Below are 21,499 nucleotides of genomic sequence, written 5' to 3' on the forward strand. Positions count from 1 at the left end.
ATTCTGCACCATTTGGCTGAAAAATATTCTACCCCCTCTCATGGTTCTCTTTATGCAACTTTTGTTGATTTTAAGTCAGCTTTTGATCTAATACCAAGGGAGAGATTGTGGTATAGTCTAAGACATTCCACGATTGATAAAAGGCTGTTGGTTCTCATTCAGTTACTCTATTCAAATATCTCTCTAAAAATCAGATGTTCCACCTGGGGACATTTATCTAAAGTAGTTCCAACTTATAGAGGTGTAAGGCAAGGTTGCATATTAGTTCCACTACTTTTTAATTTGTACCTAAATTCAATAATGCAAATGCTTGCTGATCCAGCCCATCATCCACCTATCTTGGCTGATCGTGCAATTCCAGCACTATTGTATGCTGATGATATAGTTATTTTGTCCACTTCTCTGGTGGGAATGAGAAAAGCACTTAGGGCACTAGCTTTATTTTGCATAGAATACAAATTATTAATAAATTATGAAAAAAACCTAAAGTTTTAGTATTTGCCTCTTACCATCATAAGATCCATAAATGGCAAATTGATGGGACTCCAGTTGAACAGGTGTGTACCTATAAATATCTTGGGAGTGCAGTTCCATGCCTCCCTATCCTGGCATACTCACTTTCTTATCGGGCAAGTGTTGCACAGCGCACCTCATCAGCTATCATAAAATTTTATCATTCTAAAGGAGCTTACTACATCCCAGCAGCTTGTAAGGTTTTCCAAGCTAAGGCAGTCCCTCAGCTCTATGGCTTGTAAATATGTTCACTTGCAAAGCTTAATGCTATTGAAATTATTCAAAATAAGTTTATTAGAGCCATACTGATGGTACCTAAAAGTATTAAAAATGCCATCCTATGGGTGGAAATAGGTTTAGTTTCATTGGAAGCTAGAGCATGGTTCCTTCTTCTTACCTTTTGGCTAAAGTTAATTTTGATGCCTGTAGGGTTAGCCCCGTTAGTATTTATAGATCATTTTAAATCGTTGTGGGGAAAAAAGCACTAGATAAAATTAAATCGCTGGGCTTCACTATGGAAAGTCTGTATTCATTAGGAGTTGATAATGCTAGAACTGCCTTGAAACAACATATCTGGGATATTGATCTCCAAACAAACTTAAGTAAGGTGGCACATTCCAATATTTGTCACTTGCTTCCAGAAGGATTCTTCCCAGCTTCTTATCTATTTTCCATTACAATTTTGAAATTTCGTAAAGCTTTCACCTTAGCCAGGCTGGATGTGTTGCTCTCAGCAGTCCTTTTTGGATGGTTTAAGGGCATTCCTATGCACCTTCAGTTGTGTCCCTGTGGGGATGACTCTATAGAAACTTTAAGCCATATGCTGCTTCATTGTTCTTTATATAAAGACTCTAGACAGATTCTTATATATCTGATATATTCCTGGTAGGGGATATGAATTTTATCTATACTTTCGGATAAGGATCCGAAAATATCAATTCAGGTTGCCCAATTTTGTGCCACCATTTGCACAATACGTCGCACCATTATTAAGGTCTGAAAAATTTTAATATAATGTTTTATTTTGAGAATTTCAGATTATATTACATTGATTGTTTGATGGTTTTATATTCTGTAAATATGGAAGTAAAATTGTCACTGTTGTTATATTTTGATTATGTATGGCATTATGGCTGTAATAAACAGATTGATTGACTATTTGTTCTGCAACCATTTACAGTGACACTGAACAAATGCTCTTACAAGTCCTCAAAGTTGCATATTGCAGTATCCCTAGTTATGTATCTAAATTTGGGTGCTTGGCAGCCAACCCACATTTATGATTGTTGCAATTCATGGTCACATTCCTCTGACCTGCACAAACTGTCTCTTTGAACTCCTTGCACTTGCCTATTTCCCCCCATCTTTGCCCTTTTGGCCATCTTTCATAGCAGGGCAAGATGAAGATGCTGCTGTATTCCGTCACTGCCATTCTCTGCCTCTCCCAGCTGACTTTATTGTCTTTGCCTTGTTACACCTACCCAGACTGCTAAAGCAGATGAGACTGGAGAGGAAATAGCAGTGAGCATGCGTGAATGACTCCCAGCTGGCAGTGGCCTGAGACTGTTGAAGTGGGACAGGCCTACTGGTGGCCAGGGCAGGGAAGCAGGGGCAAGATAGAGGACAATTTTTCCATGGATCAGGAGTGGGGAGAGAAGAAAGCAACCTAGATTCCACTCATGCACAGTTTACAGTAGGGTTCACGTTCCTATGAGAATCTATTGCCTGATGATCTGAGATGGAGCTGAAGCTGTGAAGCTGGGGAACAGCTGCAAATACAGGTGAAGCTTTTCTCACTTGCCTACTGCTTACCTTCAGTTATGCAGGCTGGTTCCTAACAGGCCACAGACTGGTACTGTATAGCCCTCTGCTGTATAATACAGCCAAAAGAGCATAGATAGGGGGGAGAGGTAAGTGGGTGGGTGCTATAATATGGTGCAAGTGGGGGTAGGTACTATGGCCTGTGGGTTTCTTGAGAGTAGAGTCAATGCTGTCTTCCCCGTTGACTGCTTGTAAGAAAGCAAATAGTGATCAAGTGCCAAGCACTCAAATTCTAATCATGTGACTGGAGTGCTGTGACAGTTGCAACTTCAAGGATCAGCCATAAGTCCTAATTGTTCAGTGTCATCGTAACTCTCACTGGTTGCTGAATGAGTAGTTATAACCTGAAGACAACCTGTAGTAATAAATATCTTAAAACTGACATTCAGTAAAGACATTGGTCTTATATGATTGAGATTTTTTGAATTGTTCTTTGTGCATTAATATTGTATATGCTTCTTTTCAAGTCTTTGTTATTGTTTTTGTTATTTGAATTTCATTCGTTTTCTTCAACAGTGGTTCACTAATCCTTCTAGTTTTTTATATTATAGAACCGACAGCCCATCTCTGTAAAATGCCTTATCTATAGACATCCGTAAAGCATCAACTGTTCAGTCCATATGCAAGCAAAAAACATTGCCAAGTAACATATTTTGTTTTAAACTATCTGGATCAAATATTTATTTATTTAGATTTCATATTTCTTTATTGCCCATCTCCCTCAGAGAGGAGCTATTTATGTTATATAACTTTATATTCCTTTCTTTTATTTCTAATAATTTTAATCTTTAATATCATTCTCATATTGTCATAGGATTTGCTTTCTCTCCAATTCTTTGTTCCATTGCACAAATTTCTTCAAAGCTTTAATAGGCCTTTTTAGTGAATTAAATTAAAAAAATTATCCAGGTCATGCTCTTCATTTGTCATTTTTATTTTCTTTTTGATTTTAAACCTCAGTTTCTTTTGTATATCCAGTAAAGCATCCTTTTTCCAAGGCATTCTCTTGGTCTTTTATTTATAAATCCACTTTTGGTACCATCTAAATAATTTTTTGAAAAATTGAAAATATTAAAAAGCTTCATAAGGAAGAAGTAGTAATTGAAGCAGATGTTAAACAATGTAATTACTCTATCTAGTAAGTTGTTTGTTGTGCGACTTAGAAGGTTTATTAAAGAAATGAAAATAGTTCTCTTCATTTTTTATTTTTTATAATAACAATCTAAATAGATTTTTCCATTAGTGAGAGCTGGGATATATTCCCAGTGTTTCCTCTCTTTGTTTTAATATTTTTTTTAAAAATAATATTTTATTTTTTATTTTAATATTTTTTCAATTAAAATTATGCTTTCTGTACTTTTTCACATGGATTACCACTGAACCTACTTTTGTGGCCCTCAGATGAGGAGTAACATCTGGTTACATAGTGTTTTATGGGGATCTCTTTTGTTACATGTTTAAAACAAAGCAGATCTTCAATTTTTGTCTATACCCCTCTAGTTCAGAGAAAAATCATAGGTATTTCCCAGCTTTTCTATAGCTCCTGCCATTTGTCTACAGGATATATTTTGTCCTGTTTACTCTCAGCCTCTGCCCAGAATATATTTCTTGAATCTGCACCCACAGAATACATGTATATCTCTATTTTATTTATTAAGTTTATTGGTTGCCCTTTTTACCGCAGGGTAACTTTATGGGTACAGACCACCTCAAGCTAACTCTCTTGTGCATAGAAGAAGCATTGTCTTACCTGAATGCCTTGTCTCAGCACTGAGATGGATAATCCACCAATGGGTTTAGACTGTGTTCCTACCCAATCAGATCAAGTCAGCCAAAGTTGCAATGCCTGTCCTGGACTAGAATGACCCAGTCTCGATGCAGGCGAAGCCATGACTGACAGCAAGATGTGTTGACTCATAAATCTAGCCCTAGGCCTAAGTAACCTGCAAGTGCGGGAGTGGATTATCCATCTCTGTGCTGAGAAAAGGTGTTCAGGTAAGACAATTCCTCTTCTCCAGCACTGGAGATGGATAATCCACCAATGGGACATGCCAAAGCCTACTGTCCCTGAGGGAGGGGAGCAGGCCGGTCTGGCATGGCACTTTGAGGTATGACCTTTTGGAGAACCCTCCTACCAAAGGAGGCCTCCGTCGAGGCGAACCTGACAATCTTGTAATGCCTTATAAAAGGAGATGGTGAAGACCATGTGGCTGCTCTGCAAACATCCTCAATGGACGCCTGAGTGGCCCACGCCACAGAAGTAGCCACGCTACAGGTTGAGTGGGCCGTTACCCATCGTAGAACCGGCAATGATTCAGCCTGGTATGCTCCTGCAATACACGCCCTAATCCACCTGCCAATCGTGGAGGAGGACACCTTCCGACCCTTGGAAGAAGGATGGAAGGAGACAAAGAGGGCCTCAGAGTTGTGGAAGGCAGCTGTCCATGAGATGTAGTAACGGAGTGCTCTGCGGACGTCCAGAAGGTGCCATTGCCATTCCAGGGCATGAGATGGGTGAGGACAGAAATCTGGGAGTACGATTTCTTGAGCCCTGTGGAAAAGAGAATTGACCTTAGGAAGAAAGGTAGGATCCAGATGAAGGACCACTCAGTCCTGGTGAAAAAAGCAGAAGTCATCTCTGACTGAAAGTGCCGCTAATTCTGTTATTTGTCTTGCAGACGTGATTGTCACCAGGAACGTGACCTTGTGCGATACGTATCGTATATCACATGTCTTGAGGGGCTCAAAGGGTGGTCTGGTTAGAGCCCGAAGAACTCGCGGCAGGTCCCAAGAGGGATACCTGTGCACTACAGGGGGCTTGGTGTTAGTAGCCCCCTTGATGTACGAGCGGATCAAAGGATGATGACCTAGGGAAACCGCTGAGTCACAGGTAAATACAGTGGAGAGAGCGATGACTTGTCTGCGCAATGTGTTTGGAGCCAAGCCCCTCTCCAGACCCTGTAGAAGGTAATCAAATATATGTGGAATTGTCAAGTCTGCAATGGTCAAGTGGTGGTTCGAGAACCACGAACAGAAGTTCCTCCATGTAGCCTCATAAATACAGTTGGTAGAGGACCAATGGGAAGCCTGGATTACGGTAATGACCCCTGGCGAGCACAACTCCTGGGACAGGATCAAGCGCTCAAGTGCCAGATGGCTAACTGGAATCATTGGGGGTCTGGATGAAGAAGGGTCCCCTGGCTGAGTGAGGCCCCATCTGGGGAATCCTCCATTGGGCCGCTAGAGAGAGGTTCACTAGGTAGGCGAACTATGGTCTCCGTGGCCAATATGGGGCCACTAGAAGAACCTCCGCCTGCTCCCGAAGAAGCTTGCGGACAACCGATGGAAGAAGAGGAAGAGGAGGGAAGGCATAAAGCAGTCCCTCCGGCCATGGGCTCCAAAGAGCATCCGCTCGTTCCGCCCCTGGAGACAGCGGAAAAAGAATCGCTGGAGATGGGCGTTTGTGGGGAGGCAAAAAGGTCTAGAACTGGCAATCCGAAGTGGTGGCAGATCTCCCTGAAGATCCTCGGGTGCAGGCACCATTCCGAATGGTCCACCGTCGCCTGGCTCAGGAAGTCAGCCTGAGTGTTTGCCTCCCCTGAAATGTGATTGGCCTTGATGGAAGCCAGGTTGGCTTCTGCCCAGGAGCCCAGCAGGAGTGCCTTAGTCAAGAGTGCACGAGATCAGGTGCCCCCTTGCCGGTTCACATGTGCCTTGGCAGCTACGTCCGTGAGGACCAACACGTGACGCTTCGCTACTGCGCTGCGAAAGTGGCACAGGGCCAGGTGTACGGCCCTGAGCTCTAGCCAGTTGATATTGTGCTGAAGGTCAGAGCGGGACCAACAGCCCTGGGCCCACTGTGAGCAAAGGTGTGCTTCCCAGCTGAATAGGCTGGCGTCGGTCGTAAGGGTGAGTCGATTGGGCTCCTTGAAGTAAGACCCCTTGAGCATGGCCGACGAGAGCCACCATGTGAGGAATCACGAGACATGAAGCGGAAGTCTCACCCTTCGATTGGAGGAACTGATGTTCAGTCTCTGGAAGGGGAGTAGGAACCACTGAAGGTTCCTGGAGTGGAGCCTGGCCCAAGGTACAATCGTAATGGCCGAGATCATCTTCCCCAGTAATTGGGAAAGGCTGGCCAATATCACTGTTCGACCCCTGCGCAATTGGAGAATCGTCTCCCTGATGCTGTCTCGGCATTCTTGGGATAAATAGACCCGGCATTCCACCTTGTCTGTGATGGCCCCTAGGTGTAATAACTGTGTTGTGGGGACCAAATGGCTCTTGGAGAAGTTCACCGAGAACCTGTGATTCTGGAGCAGCATTAACACCAGTTTGAGATCCGCCTGAGCGGCCTGGATCGATGATGACTGAATTAGAATGTCGTCCAGGTAGCACTGGACTCTGACTAGCACCATTCTCAGGTGAGCTGCTGGAACCGCCAGGATCTTGGTAAAGACTCTCGTAGCCGAGGATAGGCCGAACAGGAGTGCCCTGTACTGATAATGATGTCCCCTGTGGGCAAATCTTGGAAACTGGCGGTGGGTGAGAGAGATGGGGATGTGGAGGTATGCTTCTGTGAGGTTGATAGATGTCAGGAAGTCCCCCCTTACGCTTCCCAAGATGGACTGGAGCGTTTGCATCTTGAATTTGCAGTATGCAAGATGATAGTTTAATCCTTTTAGATCCAGGATGGGTCTCCATCCCCCTGACGCCTTGGGGACGATGAAGAGGATGGAGTAAAATTCCCAACCTCTCTGATCCAATGGCACCGTTTCTATGGCCCGTATGTTTAAGAGGTGACAGATGGTCTCTCGCATTAGTTTTTTCTTTGTTGAATTTCTTAGTTGGGAACAAGAAATGAAGCGATTTGGGTGGTTGGAGATGAATTCCAGGGACAGTCCGTGACAGTTTAGGATCCATGCATCCGTGGTGGTGGCTTCCTACTGGCGGGGAAAGAGGGATAGTCTACCCCGATGGTCACCTGGATCGGTGGAATGGGCGCCCGCGACCGCGAAAGGGCTGTTTGCCCTGAAATTGTTGTCTGGGTCTGGAAACCTGTCTGTCAGACTGTCTGTCCTGTCTGATAGGGAAAGAACGGTTGGGCTGGAAGTAGTTGGACCTGGCTCCAGCGCGAAAGGGCTGCCTCTGTGAGTAGGTGTTGGGACGTTTATCCGACTGTTTAAGGAGGTGATTGAGGTCCTTAATATTATCCTTATTCACAGTGAGGTAAGGATTCAGAACTTCACCAAACAATTTCCCTCCCTGATAAGGGGCTGCTGACAAGCGCCATTTGGCATCAGCATGCCAGTGTTTCAACCAGAGCATATGACGGCCAGTGACGTTGGATGCCATGGCTCTGAAGGACAACCTGGCAGCCTGGAGGGTGGCATCGGAAGCATATTCAGTAGCTGCCACCATCTTACTTAGATCTTGATGCGTGCGGATATCCTCCGCCAGTATCCTGGCCTGAAGCTGTCTAAGCCAGCGGAGAGCAGACCTGTTAAAAAAGGATGCAGAGGTAGCTGCTCTGATAGCCCACGCTGCGGCTTGATGTGTTCTACAGAAAGAGAGCTCACATTTGCGGTCCTCAACCTTGAGGGCCTCAGAAATGTCACCAGGAATGACAGTTGGAGACACAAGGGATCCTAAAGGTTCATCTACCGCAGGTACCTCCAGAGCCACCTCCAGGTCCTGAGCCACATTATAAAGTCTTTTCTCATTGCTACTTGGAAGGGGAAAAGAGGCCGGGGATACCCATTGCATTCAGACCGTGTTGAGGAACATGGGAGGGCAAGGAATGCGGTATTGTGTTGTTACCGGTTCAGTGAAATTCCGATCCGCCTCCGAGTCTGGAGTGACTGAAGTTGCCGACGTGGAAGGATCGGGTCGGAGATGTGCCATGGAAGTGGCCTTATGAAGCAGGGGCACAAAAAAGTCAGGGTTAAAGAGACCGCTAAGTGATGGTGTCTTAGGGGAGGGTTCTTCCTCAGACATCGGAATCTCCAGATCAGCCTCGTATTCATGAGATGACGAGTTCCCAGAGTAAATGGACTGCAAAGGGGAAGAAGGTGCATGATAGGACTCAGTAGCTGGCTGGTGGGTGGGTAGAAAGGTGACTGTGGGTGACCTAACCACTTGCACTCTGGCCTTAAGAGTGTATTCTACCGCCTGTGCAATCATCTCAACTAGGCGGTCTTCCGTGGGGAGGGGGACCGGTTCACTTGGCCTAAGCCCGGCCACAGTGGGGGTGAAAGTAGCTTCAGGGGCCACGTGTTGAGCCTGTGGAGCGGAGGGCTGAGTGATGGGATGAACCCTGTCCGTGTCCCCTGGTGCAGGAGATGGGAGAGGTTCCCTGTTGACCATATCCCCAGTGGAGAAGCGGAGGGCCCCAGGGGCAGATCAAAAGAAGGCACTTCGGCTTGTGAGGTCTCCAGCCTGGCTAGCTTCTGTGTTTTAGGGAATTCCTTCTCTAGGGCTTGGTGTCTCCTGGTGGCCTGTTTTTCAGCTCCCTTGGAGGTTTTTTTTTTTTTAATACACATTTTATTGGTTTTTTAAATTGCTCAGGAAAGTGCTCAGGAAAACACTGTGGTGAAAGGGTGATCAATCATAGCAAAACAAGTCATATATATATAATTAAAATTAATACCTTTACTTGGACTTCAGTAAGGCATTTGATAAAGTAGATCACAACCTACTACTTGGTAAGATAGAAAAATGTGGGGTAGACAGAATCACTACCAGATGGATCTGTAGCTGGCTGACCGGCCGTACTCAGCGAGTGGTCCTCAATGGAACTGCATCTATATGGAGGGAAGTGTGTAGTGGGGTGCCCCAGGGCTCTGTTCTGGGCCCAGTGCTCTTCAACATCTTCATCAACGATTTGGACAAAGGGATAGATGGGGAACTCATCAAATTTGCAGACAACACCAAGCTGGCAGGAATAGCCAACACTCCAGTAGTAAAGTTGGAAGGGACCTTGGAGGTCATCTAGTCCAACCTCCTGCTCCGGCAGGAAACCCTACACCATTTCGGACAAATGGCTGTCCAGTCTCTTCTTAAAAACTTCCAGTGTTGGAGCATTTACTGCTTCTGGAGGCAGGCTGTTCCACTGATTAATTGTTCTCACTGTCAGGAAGTTTCTCCTTAGTTCTAGGTTGCTTCTCTCCTTGATTAGTTTCCACTCGTTGCTTGTCCTGCCTTCAGGTACTTGGAAAATAGCTTGATTCCCTCTTCTTTATGGCAGCCCCTGAGATATTGGAATACTGCTATCATGTCCCCACTTGTCCTTCTGTTCGTTAAACTAGACATACTCAATTCTAGCAACTGTTCCTTATATGTTTTAGCCTCCAGTCCCCTAATCATCTTTGTTGCTCTTCTCTGTACACTTTCTAGAGTCTCAACATCTTTTTTACATCGTGGTGACCAAAACTGGATGCAGTATTCCAAGTGTGACCTTACCAAGGCATTGAAGAGTGATATTACTACTTCACGTGATCTTGATTCTATCCCTCTGTTAATGCAGCCTAGCACTGGGTTGGCCTTTTTGGCAGCTATAGGACACTGGCTCATATTTAGGTGATCGTCTACTGTGAGGTCCCTCTCACAGTTACTACTATTGAGCATGGTGCCACCTATGCTGTACTTGTGCATTTGGTTTTTCTTGCCTAAATGTAGAACCTTGCTTTTTTCACCATTGAATTTCATTTTGTTAGTTAGTGCCCAGTGTTCAAGTCTGTGCAGATCCTTCTGTATATTAAGCCTGTCTTCTGGAGTGTTGGCTATTCCTGCCAGCTTGGTGTTGTCTGCAAATTTGATGAGTTCCCCATCTATCCCTTCATCCAAATCGTTGATGAAGATGTTGAAGAGTACTGGGCCCAGAACAGAGCCCTGGGGCACCCCACTACACACTTCCCTCCATATAGATGCAGTTCCATTGAGGACCACTCGCTGAGTACGGCCGGTCAGCCAGCTACGGATCCATCTGGTGGTGGTTCTGTCTACCCCACATTTTTCTATCTTGTCAAGTAGTAGGTTGTGATCTACTTTATCAAATGCCTTACTGAAGTCCAAGTAGATTATGTCCACAGCATTCCTCTGATCCACTAATTTTGTCACTTGGTCAAAGAATGCAATAAGATTTGTCTGGCATGATCTATTTTTGACAAACCCATGCTGGCTTTTAGTAATGACTTTATTTGCCTCTAGGTGTTCGTTGATTCGTTGTTTGATTATCTTTTCCAGGATCTTCCCAGGTATTGAGGTCAGGCTGATAGGGTTGGACCAGATGACCTCCAAGGTCCCTTTCAACTTTACTACTACTACTACTATTATTATTACCTTAAAAAAGGAAAAAATATTCCCCCCTCTATTTCCTCACATGATATAACAAATTTAGTTTAATCTATTTCTTTTTAAAATTCAATCGATCCACAGAAGCATCCCTACTATTACATCTACATAAATCACTCCTGCTTTTAAGCTCCGCTAATTTCAATTAAAATATTCCAATTAATCTTAAACAAACATTAATAAAATTTTGGGTATCCCTTCTACAACACACATAATATTCCAAGAATAACATTCTAATATTTTCACATATATTCCATCTCTTAGTTTAATACATCATTAATTAATACCCTTTCTTCTCTTGTCATAGATCTCTCTAATTCTTCTACTATTACAAAATAGTTTTCTATATAAACAGAGTAGAAAACACACACACACACACAAATCATTTTGGCCTGTTAAGTAAAATTTAACTCTCAACCAAATTAGCTATCATATCTAAAACAAATATATTATTACACCAGTTATTATCTTAATGCTTTCATTTACTCAATTAGATTGTCAAATCAGTCCAAATGTCTAAAGCCCTTTTGACCCAATAATTAAGATTTTAAACCACATTTTTAAGTCTAACTCTGGCTTTTTTTCTATACCAAGCTGGTTTCCGTAATGTCGCATCTATGTCATCAAATCTCAGTATTTGAGTACTAATGTTTATCAACAAATCAATCTGATAAAAGTTCTCTTCCCCTTCTTCCAGTATCATATAAACAATATAGTCCATTTTATTCCATATTATAATTTCAGCTTGGTTATCCAGGTTGTCATAACTTTCAATCAATCGCATCTGGCTGTCAATTAATTTTGGCAATGGGAGAGCTTCACTTATAGTCATTTTTTTATCTTCAAAGTTCTCCATTTGTACATAGGCTTGTGAAATATCCTCCTCTGTAGTAGTCAGTTGATTTATAGAATAATTATTTAAAGTCTCAATCTGGGGTTTTGGATCCAGAATTTTTCTAAAGTTCAATTGGTCAGTAAGTTCTTCCATCTCGAATTGTGTACACTGTTGCATATAAGCTTCTTCTTGGCCTATAGGTTGGACTTTTAAAATTTGGGACTCAGCTTGTGATTCTAGAAAATGGTCTTTAGTTTTTCTCCATGACTTCATCTCCTCTGTCATTTCCAATATATTTTCCAGTATCAGCTCATAATCCAGTCCAGAATTCAATTGATCAGTGACTTCTTCTTCCATCTCAGATTGTGTATACTGTTGCATATAGGCTTCTTCTTGGCCTATAACTTTATCTCCTTGTCATTTCCAATATTTTTTCCAATATCAGCTCATAGTCAAGCTGTGGGTAAAAAACTTCTATTTCCATAGTAAAAAAGTCTTTTAATCTTTTTGTGGAAACAAATATGTTTATTAAGAATCCATATATATCCACCTCCACAATTTTTAAATCACAAACACAACCCAGTTATTCCAAGCCTTTATTTTTTCTTCTTGTTAATTCCTGAAGTAATTTTCGCCACAAGATGTCCTCAGTAAGCTATAAAAAGCTTTTCTTTGTACTTTAAAAGCCTTTATCTCATTAAAAATGACCATGAAAGAGACAGAAAAAAAGCAAATATTTTCAGTATAGTAAGTAAAATAATGCTCTAAATTAGAAGTCTCTCCAGGGATGCCCAATATCCCAAAGGTTTAAAATATAATAAGTGCTATTCTAAAGTATTATTTAAAGTATTTTTTTCCCCAAACAGACAGAAACTACTCTCTTAGAACAGGGAAGTCATCTAAAAAGAAGCTCTTTGCAGGAAAAATAGTTCAAAATGAAGAGAGGGAGGAAAGGTCTCATCCGGATTCACCACGGTGGTTCTTTATGCTTAGATGATTTTCTGACTTCAGCTGGCACAGCAAAGTGATGGCCATTTTACTGACCGATCTTCTTCTCCATCGGTCCTACGGAGTTAGGTTGGACTGTAGGGGGAGCCGCCGCTCCACCGCAGCCAAGAAAAAGCCTCCTCAACGGTGATCACCCCTCCAAGGCGATTTAAGACTCACATAAGAGTCTACCAGTAGAGAGAAAGGCAGCCATCGAAGAGCGAAGCCCTTCTGTGGCTGAAGCTGCCTGATCCGGAAGCGGAAGGTGATCTCCCTTGGAGGTTTTTGAGGTAGACCTGGCCTTGGCCGAGATCTTGTCTGTGGCCTCTTGATTAGAGGATTTGTGGCATTTTGCAGTCGAGGAGGACGGCAAGACGTCCTTTGTAGGAGGCCTAGTATCCTCCATCCTCGGGTAATACAGGAACATGATAGGGGACCCCTGGTATTCGGAGACTGCTATTGGTTGGATAAGAACAGGCGTAGGGGACGCCTGGTATCCAGACAGAGCTGTTTGTGTGGATAAGAACAGATGAACGATAGGGGGTGCCTGGAATCCAGATAGAGTCGTTTGTGTGGATCAGGCACACGGTAGGGGATGCCTGGAACCCAGATAGAGCTGTTAATATAATTAGGCCCAGGATCCCAATGGACTAATCCTGGTTTTCAGGGGGACCTGGAGACACCAAGAACCCAGAAATTGAATCCAAGGAGATTAAATATACGTGAATGAAAAGGAACAAACCAGATAGAGCCAAACCTACTAAGCAGGCTGTGAAATGGATATATTACAGGCCTGAGTGGCTGTGGAGATCAAATACTGACTGAGGTCTGACAGGCCTTGGAATGGTGTTATGTAAGGTTGTATTTAGAGCAGATGAGGGAAGTAGGCCTGAGGAGTCTAGCAGGCCTGTTCTGAGGCAATAGTGGCCGTGCAGGGTCCCTGTGTAAACTGAGCCTCCAGAGGCCTCAAATGGTGGCCGCAGGGGAGAAAGGGCGCAGAGCAGGCCCCAAGATGGCCTCAAGAAAGACCCAGTCCCAATAAGGGATACAAAAAGGTGGCCACACCCAAAAAGGCTTCCGAATGGCAGCTCAAAATGTCAGCCCCACTCAAAAATGCAGCCATACTCAAAATGGCCGCCACACTCAAAATAGCTGCCACACTCAAAATGGCAGCCGCATGAGGTCTGGGGGTATTGCTGCTGGCACCCCCTTCCACCCTAAACCAAGCAGTCCTCCGAGATGAAAAAACGGAGCTTTGGAATGCTCTCTGGCTCCAAACAGCCATCTGGGGCCTGCGCTCTCGTTCTGCCTCCCCGGAGCTGCAGCCGCAAGCTCCGATCACGAAGAAAGACTGGAAAAGAGGTAATCGGCCTTCCAAACACGCACCAGCTGCAAACGGCCATTTTTAGCCTTTGCACGTGTCCAGAGGCTTTTCCAGGCAATGGGGAACTGTGGAGGGCTGAGGAGCAGCACTGAGCCCAGTGCTGTCCAAGAGTAGAAGGAAGACTGTGTTACAGTGGGGAAGCAAGTCCCCTCAACCTCAAGCCTTTATGGTTGGAAGTGGGGGGCAGGGGAGGAACGAAGGCCTCCGTTCCTATTTAAAGGCAAACAGTTCTTCAGCCAAATGAGAGTAAAATACACAGTGCTAAATACAGCACTGTCACAGAAGACTGAAGAGAATAGAGAATAAAGAATCCACCAATGGAAACTGTACCTGCCTAAGAGCCAACTTGCTACATCTGTCTTGGGCAAGATCAAGTTGAGACTGGGACACTCTAGCCCAGGACAGGCGTTACAACTTTGGCTGACTTGATCTGATTGGGCAGGAACACAGTCTAAACCCATTGGTGGATTATCCATCTCCAGTGCTGGAGAATGCCCTATATTGGTAATAGTGCTGCCATCATCCCTCTGTAGGGATGGAGAGCTACTACACATACTACATTTAATAAGTAATAGGAAGACAATTAAAACTTAAGAGTTAACTCTCTGTGTTAAACCTATTTATCAGTTGGGCTTTTATTATTTGGGTACCACGATGGGGGGCGCCTGGAATCGAGTATATATTTGTCATACATATTATGTATATGTGACATGAACTTTAGGATTTTTGTTCTTCAGTGTACTTCATGTTTGTTTCTTTCTACTGCTGTTATTGTCTGATCTCTTTCAGTATTCTCTTTCTCTCCTGCTATCATAGGAAATGTTAATTGTACCTAAAAGAGAGATATAGTCTGAATATGCTATTCTGCATATAATTAGCAAAGATTTTAGTCTCATTTTTCTTTCTTGTGGCACTGGCTTATATACTAGGTGATTTTTCTTTTTTAACATGTTTTTTAAGAATTTATAGACAGATGCTACATTTGTAACTAAGGCGGCATTTTGAAAATGAATGAATCATTGTTCAGACCTAGAATGTAGTCATCTTGTATCTTAAGAACTGACATAGGTTATATATATTTGTATTTTATTTTATGCTACTATATTTTGTATGTGACTCTTTTGCTATATTTGTTTTCTCTTTCAGGTTTTTCTCACTGATTGCAGTGTACATTATTGGAGGATTCCTCTACCAACGTCTGATAGTAGGAGCAAAGGGCATGGAACAGTTTCCTCATTTTGCTTTCTGGCAAGATCTTGGCAATCTAGTAGCTGTAAGTGTATTTTAGGTTATATGGATATGGATAGTCTTCAGTTAACAATTGGATTGGAATTTCTACCACTAAGTGATGCACTTGTAAAGTATGACCATACAGGTAGTCCTCAACTTACGACCACAATTGAGCCCAAAATTTCTGTTGTTAAGTGAGACATTTAAGTGAATTTTGCCGCAATTTATGGCTTTTCTTGCCACAGTTGTTGAGTGAATCACTTCACTTGATAAGCCAGTAACTTCGGTTGTTAAGTGAATGTGTTTTTCCCATTGACTTTGCTTGTCAGGTTGCAAAAGATGAACATATGACCTTGGGAAACAGCAACAGTTATAAATATGAACCAGTCTTATTATTAGATAAAAACTCAGTTGTTAACTCAAGAAAAAAGAAGCAGGATAAAAGTGTGTGTTGTATAAATTCACACTGAGCATTTGAAGAATTGTAATTACGGATACATTTTATTGTATTCTCTTTGATTCATTCAAATAAGTAAATATTAACGTATTAAATGAACAAGGTGAATGAAGAACCATCATAAACATGAATCAATTGCCAAACATTTCGGTTTTGATCTCAAGACCTTGTGGTCTTGGCCATAAGTGTGAAAAACGGTCATAAGTCCTTTTTCAGTGCTGTTGTAACTTCAGTCACTAAATGAACTGTTGTAAATTGAGGACTACCTGTACCATTCTGGAAAAATGGCTCAAGTACTGGAGGACTGCTATCATAACCTTCTCTTTGTTTGACTAGACATGTTGAACTCTCTCAATTGGTTAGTCTCCAGAACTCTCTCATCATATGGTTAGTCTCCAGACCCCTTAGCATCTTTGTTGCTCTTTTCTATGCTCTTTTAAGCATAAATGATCCCTATGTTCAAAGCTGTACTTAAACATTGGAATCTGGTTCCATCCTTATTGAATAAATATTAATACCTAGATCTTTGTAATATTTTGAAATCATAGATCATCAATTTATTGAGGTATTTGGTGCCCCTAGCCAAATATTAACAAATACAAAAACCAAACAAATTACATTTTGGTGTAACATTATGGTTTCTCTCAGGCACTGATAACTAGGGAAAATAGACTAATCATAATGAGTCTTGGGCAATAAATATATCCATAAAAGTGTTTTTTAATCAATTTCTAAAGTTTCTGCTATAAGCCATTAACACTTAGATCACTAATGCCCAATATTTAGTAAGATAGTCAGGCATTTGTCAGATTTGCCCCAGCTGGGCCTTCAGGAAAGTAAGACTATTGAATCTATTGGGTTGAATCAAAAGAACTTTTACAGAGGCTTATTAGGGTATTGATTATGAAACTGTTTAAGGAGCCTAGCAGCTTCAACATGGTGTTGACCAACCCATTCATTTTGGTATTCGGGAAAATCTTTCCCTGCAACTAAATATTGAACCTTTCCCCAATATCTGAGTGAATCTAGAATGTCCTTAACTTCAAAGTGTTGTTCCCCTTCTATCATTAAAGGCTCAGGCGGTGATGGCAGTTCAGGTCTAAGGGAGAGGTAATCTCGGTCTTTAACAAACTGCAATGGAACACTGGGTGAATATGTCAAAGAGATTTGGGCAAATCTAATTCCACTGTTACTGCATTAATAATGCGTTTGATGGGGAAGGGACCTACATATTTGGGTCCTAACTTCTTCGATGGGTACAGAGATTGCAGGTATCGGGTGGATAGGTAAATGTGGTCACTGACATTAAAAGTTTTCACTTATTGTCCTCTTGCTTTTGAATGCTTCCCTAGCATCTGCAAAGGACTTCCTCACAACCAGCCAAGTACTTTGTAATTGGGAGACCCATTCTTTTAAAGAAGGCACAGGATGATCATTCAAAGTAGCTCAAGCATGTGTGTGAAGTCTTGTCCCTTAGCCACCTTGAAAGGGGTGAACCCTGTAGTACTGTGTATTGGCTTATTATATGCTACCTCCGTAAATGGTAATGGGTCTGTACAGTTGTGTGATAATTAATGTAGCACCTGAGGTATTGTTCCAATACTGAGTTTTTAAGTTCACATGTTGGCTCAGTCACTAGGTGGAACCCTGGGTTTTTTTCCTGCTGCTGCTTGGCAGAGGCACAAATTGGGCAACTTGCCAGATAGCTTTCAATGTCCTTTTTTAAGGACAATTAAATTAAATCAATTAAATTTAAAGTTTTCACAAAACCAAAATGTCCAGCAGTTTTTGAATCATAGCTTTTACTCAAAACTAGTAGCCTCTGTCTCTCTGGTATATTTAACCCCCACCAGGCTAGATCGACCCATATGGAACATTCATTTTTGTGATTTTGAAATCACTTGTCTTCCTGTCTATCTGAAGCTTCTCTCTCACTTGCACTCTGATCATGACTGGAGCGGCCAGTTGGTGCAATGGGATTAACGTTTTGATGTCTGATTTGGTACAGTTATACTGAAGCATTTGTGACAGGGCGTCAGCTAGAAAATTCTTGCCTCCTGGGAGGTAGTGCAAAGTAGTTAAATTGGTCAAAGTAGTGTGTCCATCAGAATTGCTTGGGTGACAACCTCTGCGGAGTTTTAAATGCCTCTAGATTTTTGTGGTCGGTTCACACTTCAAAAGGCAGTTTACTCTCTTCAAGGAAATGCCTCCATGTTAAGAGTGCCCAGCACATGGCGTAAGGCTCCTTTTCTCAGGCTGCCTATTTCCATTCAGTCTCTGACAGTTTTCTGGAAGTGTAGGCAAGCGTTATGGGTTCCTTGTTCATTTTGTTTCAAGAGTACGGCCCCTACAATCACATCGCTAGCGTCTGTCTGAATGATAAATAGGGCGTTTGGATCTGGGTGTTTAAGGACAGGTTTGGCTGCAAATAAGTCTTTTAGATTTCTTGAACACTGCCTGTCACCTCATAATTCATTTTAAAGGTTGGCTAGGTTTAGGCTTGTCTTTAAAAAATTAGTGATGGGGAGTGCGAGATGGACAAAAGATGAGATGAATTGGTGTTAAAAACTGGCAAAGGCCAGGAAGCTTTGCAATTGCTTTCTGGTTAGGGGTGGGGCCGAATCCAATATTGCCTGGATCCTTTGGGAGTCCATCTCAACTCCTTTGTACGATACGTGGTAACCTAGTCTATTTTACTCTGATGGAACTCGCACTTGGAGAGCTTGGTGTACAATTTAGCAGCTTTGTCATGATAGGATTGTGCTCATTTGCTCCATATTAAAAAACAAAACCAGAGCCAAGTAATTGGAGAAATAAAACTTTTGGTCAGTTGCAGATTTGATATTACTGTTCTTTAATCTTACTTCATTAATCTGTTTGCAGGATGGCTGTGATTTCATGTGTCGTTCTAAACCACAGAATGTACCAGCTGCATATCGTGGTGTTGGTGATGACCAGCTTGGAGAGGAATCAGAAGAGCAAGATGACCACTTGCTGCCCATGTGATCTGGATCTTTTATTTGTGTAGTTCTTACACAAATGACATCCAGTCAGTTTCCCCCTCAGCTAATTCTCCTTTTAAGCCACTTGCTTTCACTTTAAATACCCATTCTTCTGCACACTATTTTTCATATTTGTGATACAAATAAATTATGTGCAAGGTTTATGAACATAAAGCTGTACTAAGGAGTTTTAAACTAAGTGACTGCTCAGAACCATTTTCCAAAAGGGAAGAGATGTGATTATACATAGAAAAGAAATAGTTGATGGAAGAGGAAAGGGTTTGAGAAGTAGCATTAGTAGGATTTGAGCTACCATGACTGAATGTACTTGCATATTTCCTACAGGATTTATTCTTGAAAAACACTGGATTCTGATTTTCAGTTATGCAATTATACAATTTTTTTTATAACCCAGTGAATATTAGCCAAAAAGAATGCTGTCAGCAATATGTTTAAATGGTCTACATTTAAATGGCAATATTTTAGAACATATTTAAAAGAGCAGACTTTAATAATAATTAACACTGCTGTTTTAAACACATTCTATTTAAAAGCTAGTCTTTCATCTTTCATTCCAAACAGGATAGTGCCAGCAAGTTGCAAATTATATAAAATACAGAGTCCAACGAAGGAAAATATTTTTAACCAAAAAAGACAGAGTAGGAAACCCTCAAATCTCTGTGGACAATGTTTTTCTGGTTCTGTTTAAACTATTTTAGTGTTTGGACTAAATATTTTTAAAACTGGTGAATGTTAATGCTTATATTTCCGCTTATAAGTATGAATAGTGTCAAACCTGATCTATTCTATATATGCTTTTTTTTTTTTTAAAGGATAGAACAAGACAGGTCTGTTTGCTTCAGGGATTTGCTTCCTCTTCTTTGGTGCATGTTGTACTGTTTCCTAATGACAATTCTCAAAATTGCATTTAAAATGCAATTAGGACTCCTGAATTCACTTGAATTTGCTGAGAATATTAGCTTTTGGGGAAGTGAGGGGAAATAAATATTTATATCTTTACTTTGTCTCTTCCTAGTGGAATTAGTGGACCTAACTGGGAGTAAATCTCCAGGTATATCTATAGGCTATATCTGTTCTTATTCCTTTTACAAAGAGGTGATGTAGCTGAGATAAAATTTGAGACAAAGTATAGCCCTCATTACCAGGCTCTTTTGTAACAGAAAAAAATGGGCCATTACTTATGTCATTTTTTTCATAGTAAAATTTAAAAGATTTTGTAATAAAGAGATGCAACTTTAAAATTAAAAGTGATGAGATTTTAAAATATGCATATGCTTGAATTTTTCCAAACAGTTTGTGAATTATAGCTAAACACATTTTAGTTGAAAACAAAGTCATGATCTCAATATAGTTTTGTGTTAACTTTTCTTTGGAAAACATTTACACACCCTACAGGCCTAAATCAAATGAAAAGAACTAGGTTCAATGGTAGGAAATAGGGCTGGAACAGCTGATGATAGGTGTGGGCTAAATCTAGAAGCTGAAGCATATCACATACATTCTTTCATTTGTTGAAAGCTGAAATAATTTGGATCATACTAGACATGCATATAGAAGAGCAACTTACTGATAGAACTGCACTTCAGCAAATGCTGAGATTGTAAACTCTTCTTCTAGTCCAAGGTGAGCTTTGCATTTTATAGGATGCTAACATTTCTAAGTAGGAAATAAAACTTTTTCCAAGTTTCTCTAAGTTTAATTCATATTAGGCTGCCTTACACTCATTCAGCATGTTACTATAAATTATGATAACGTACAGATTGGGCGAGACCTGGCTCAAAAACAGCAACTGTGAGAGGGACCTTGAAGTCCTAGTGGACAATGAACCAGCAGTGTCCAGCACTAGCCAAAAAAGCTAATATAATCCTGGGTTGTATAAACAGAGGCATAGAATCAAGATCACGCGAAGTATTAGTACCACTTTATAAAACCCTAGTAAAACCACACCTGGAGTACTGCAACCTATTTTGATCACCATGCTACAAAAAAGATGTTGAGACCTTGGAAAAAGTTCAGAGGAGAGCAACTAAAATGATCAAAGGCCTGGAGACTAAAACATGAAGAACGGCTGCAGGACATGGGTTTGGCTAATCTAAAGAAAAGAAACGGGCGACATGACAGCAGTATTCCAGTATTTGAGGAGCTGCCACAAAGAAGAGAGCATCAAAACTATTCTCCAAAGCACTAGAGAGAAAGACAAGAAACAATGGTTGGAAACTGACCAAAGAGAGAAGCAACCTGGAATTAAGGAGAAACTTCCTAACAGGACAATTAACCAATGGAACAGCTTGCCTTCAGAAATCATGGGCGCTCCATCACTGGAGGTTTTTAAGAGACTAGACCAATGGTTCTTAACCTTTTTGAACGAATCGCCCCCTTGAGCCAATGAGGAAGTTGTCATCGTCCCCCCTCCCCCAACATAACCTCTCAATCAGAACATAGGAAATAATTCCTCAATTTATGCAAACCCTTTTTTTGTTTTCTTTAAAATTGTCATCAGGACATATGATGCAAATTATTTCCAGTCTTTCCCATATCTCAACTATGTGAAAGGTTTTGGTGCCACCCGTCACTTTATTCCCAAACTTCGTGATACATGTATTTCATTATTATCTTATTTATTCAAGACACTTAAATGTAATGACCTCTGAAAACAAAACACTGGGAGCCGCAAAACCCTTTTGACATCTAAAATGAAGGTAACACTGCATATATCCTTTTTTACCTTTAATGTATGTATGTATGTATGTATGTATGTATGTATGTATGTATGTATGTATATATATATGTATATATATATATGTAGGTCTTTGGTTGTTCGGGTTTTCTCCCGCGTAAAATTGGAAGTGTCTTGGCGACGTTTCGACGAAGTCCCATTCGTCATCTTCAGGCTGGTG

The 21,499-nt window shown here is 41.5% G+C and overlaps 1 protein-coding gene across 2 annotated transcripts in view; it reads left to right on the top strand.

Moving 5' to 3' along the window:
* M6PR (mannose-6-phosphate receptor, cation dependent) overlaps positions 1-19,866 on the top strand; it is a 49,463-nt gene extending 29,597 nt beyond the window's left edge. For both annotated transcript variants that reach the window (XM_039366598.1, XM_039366599.1), the window contains exons 6-7: positions 15,039-15,165; positions 18,463-19,866. In XM_039366598.1, the coding sequence (XP_039222532.1) occupies positions 15,039-15,165; positions 18,463-18,585 (250 nt within the window). In that variant the 3' untranslated portion in view covers positions 18,586-19,866. The remainder of the gene's footprint in view (positions 1-15,038; positions 15,166-18,462) is intronic.
* Positions 19,867-21,499: the final 1,633 nt, after the last annotated feature.

This window comes from Crotalus tigris, unplaced genomic scaffold (genome assembly GCF_016545835.1).
Source record: "Crotalus tigris isolate CLP2741 ecotype Arizona unplaced genomic scaffold, ASM1654583v1 scf7180000020347.5012614909:4044961, whole genome shotgun sequence".
Classification (NCBI taxonomy): Eukaryota; Metazoa; Chordata; class Lepidosauria; order Squamata; family Viperidae; genus Crotalus; species Crotalus tigris.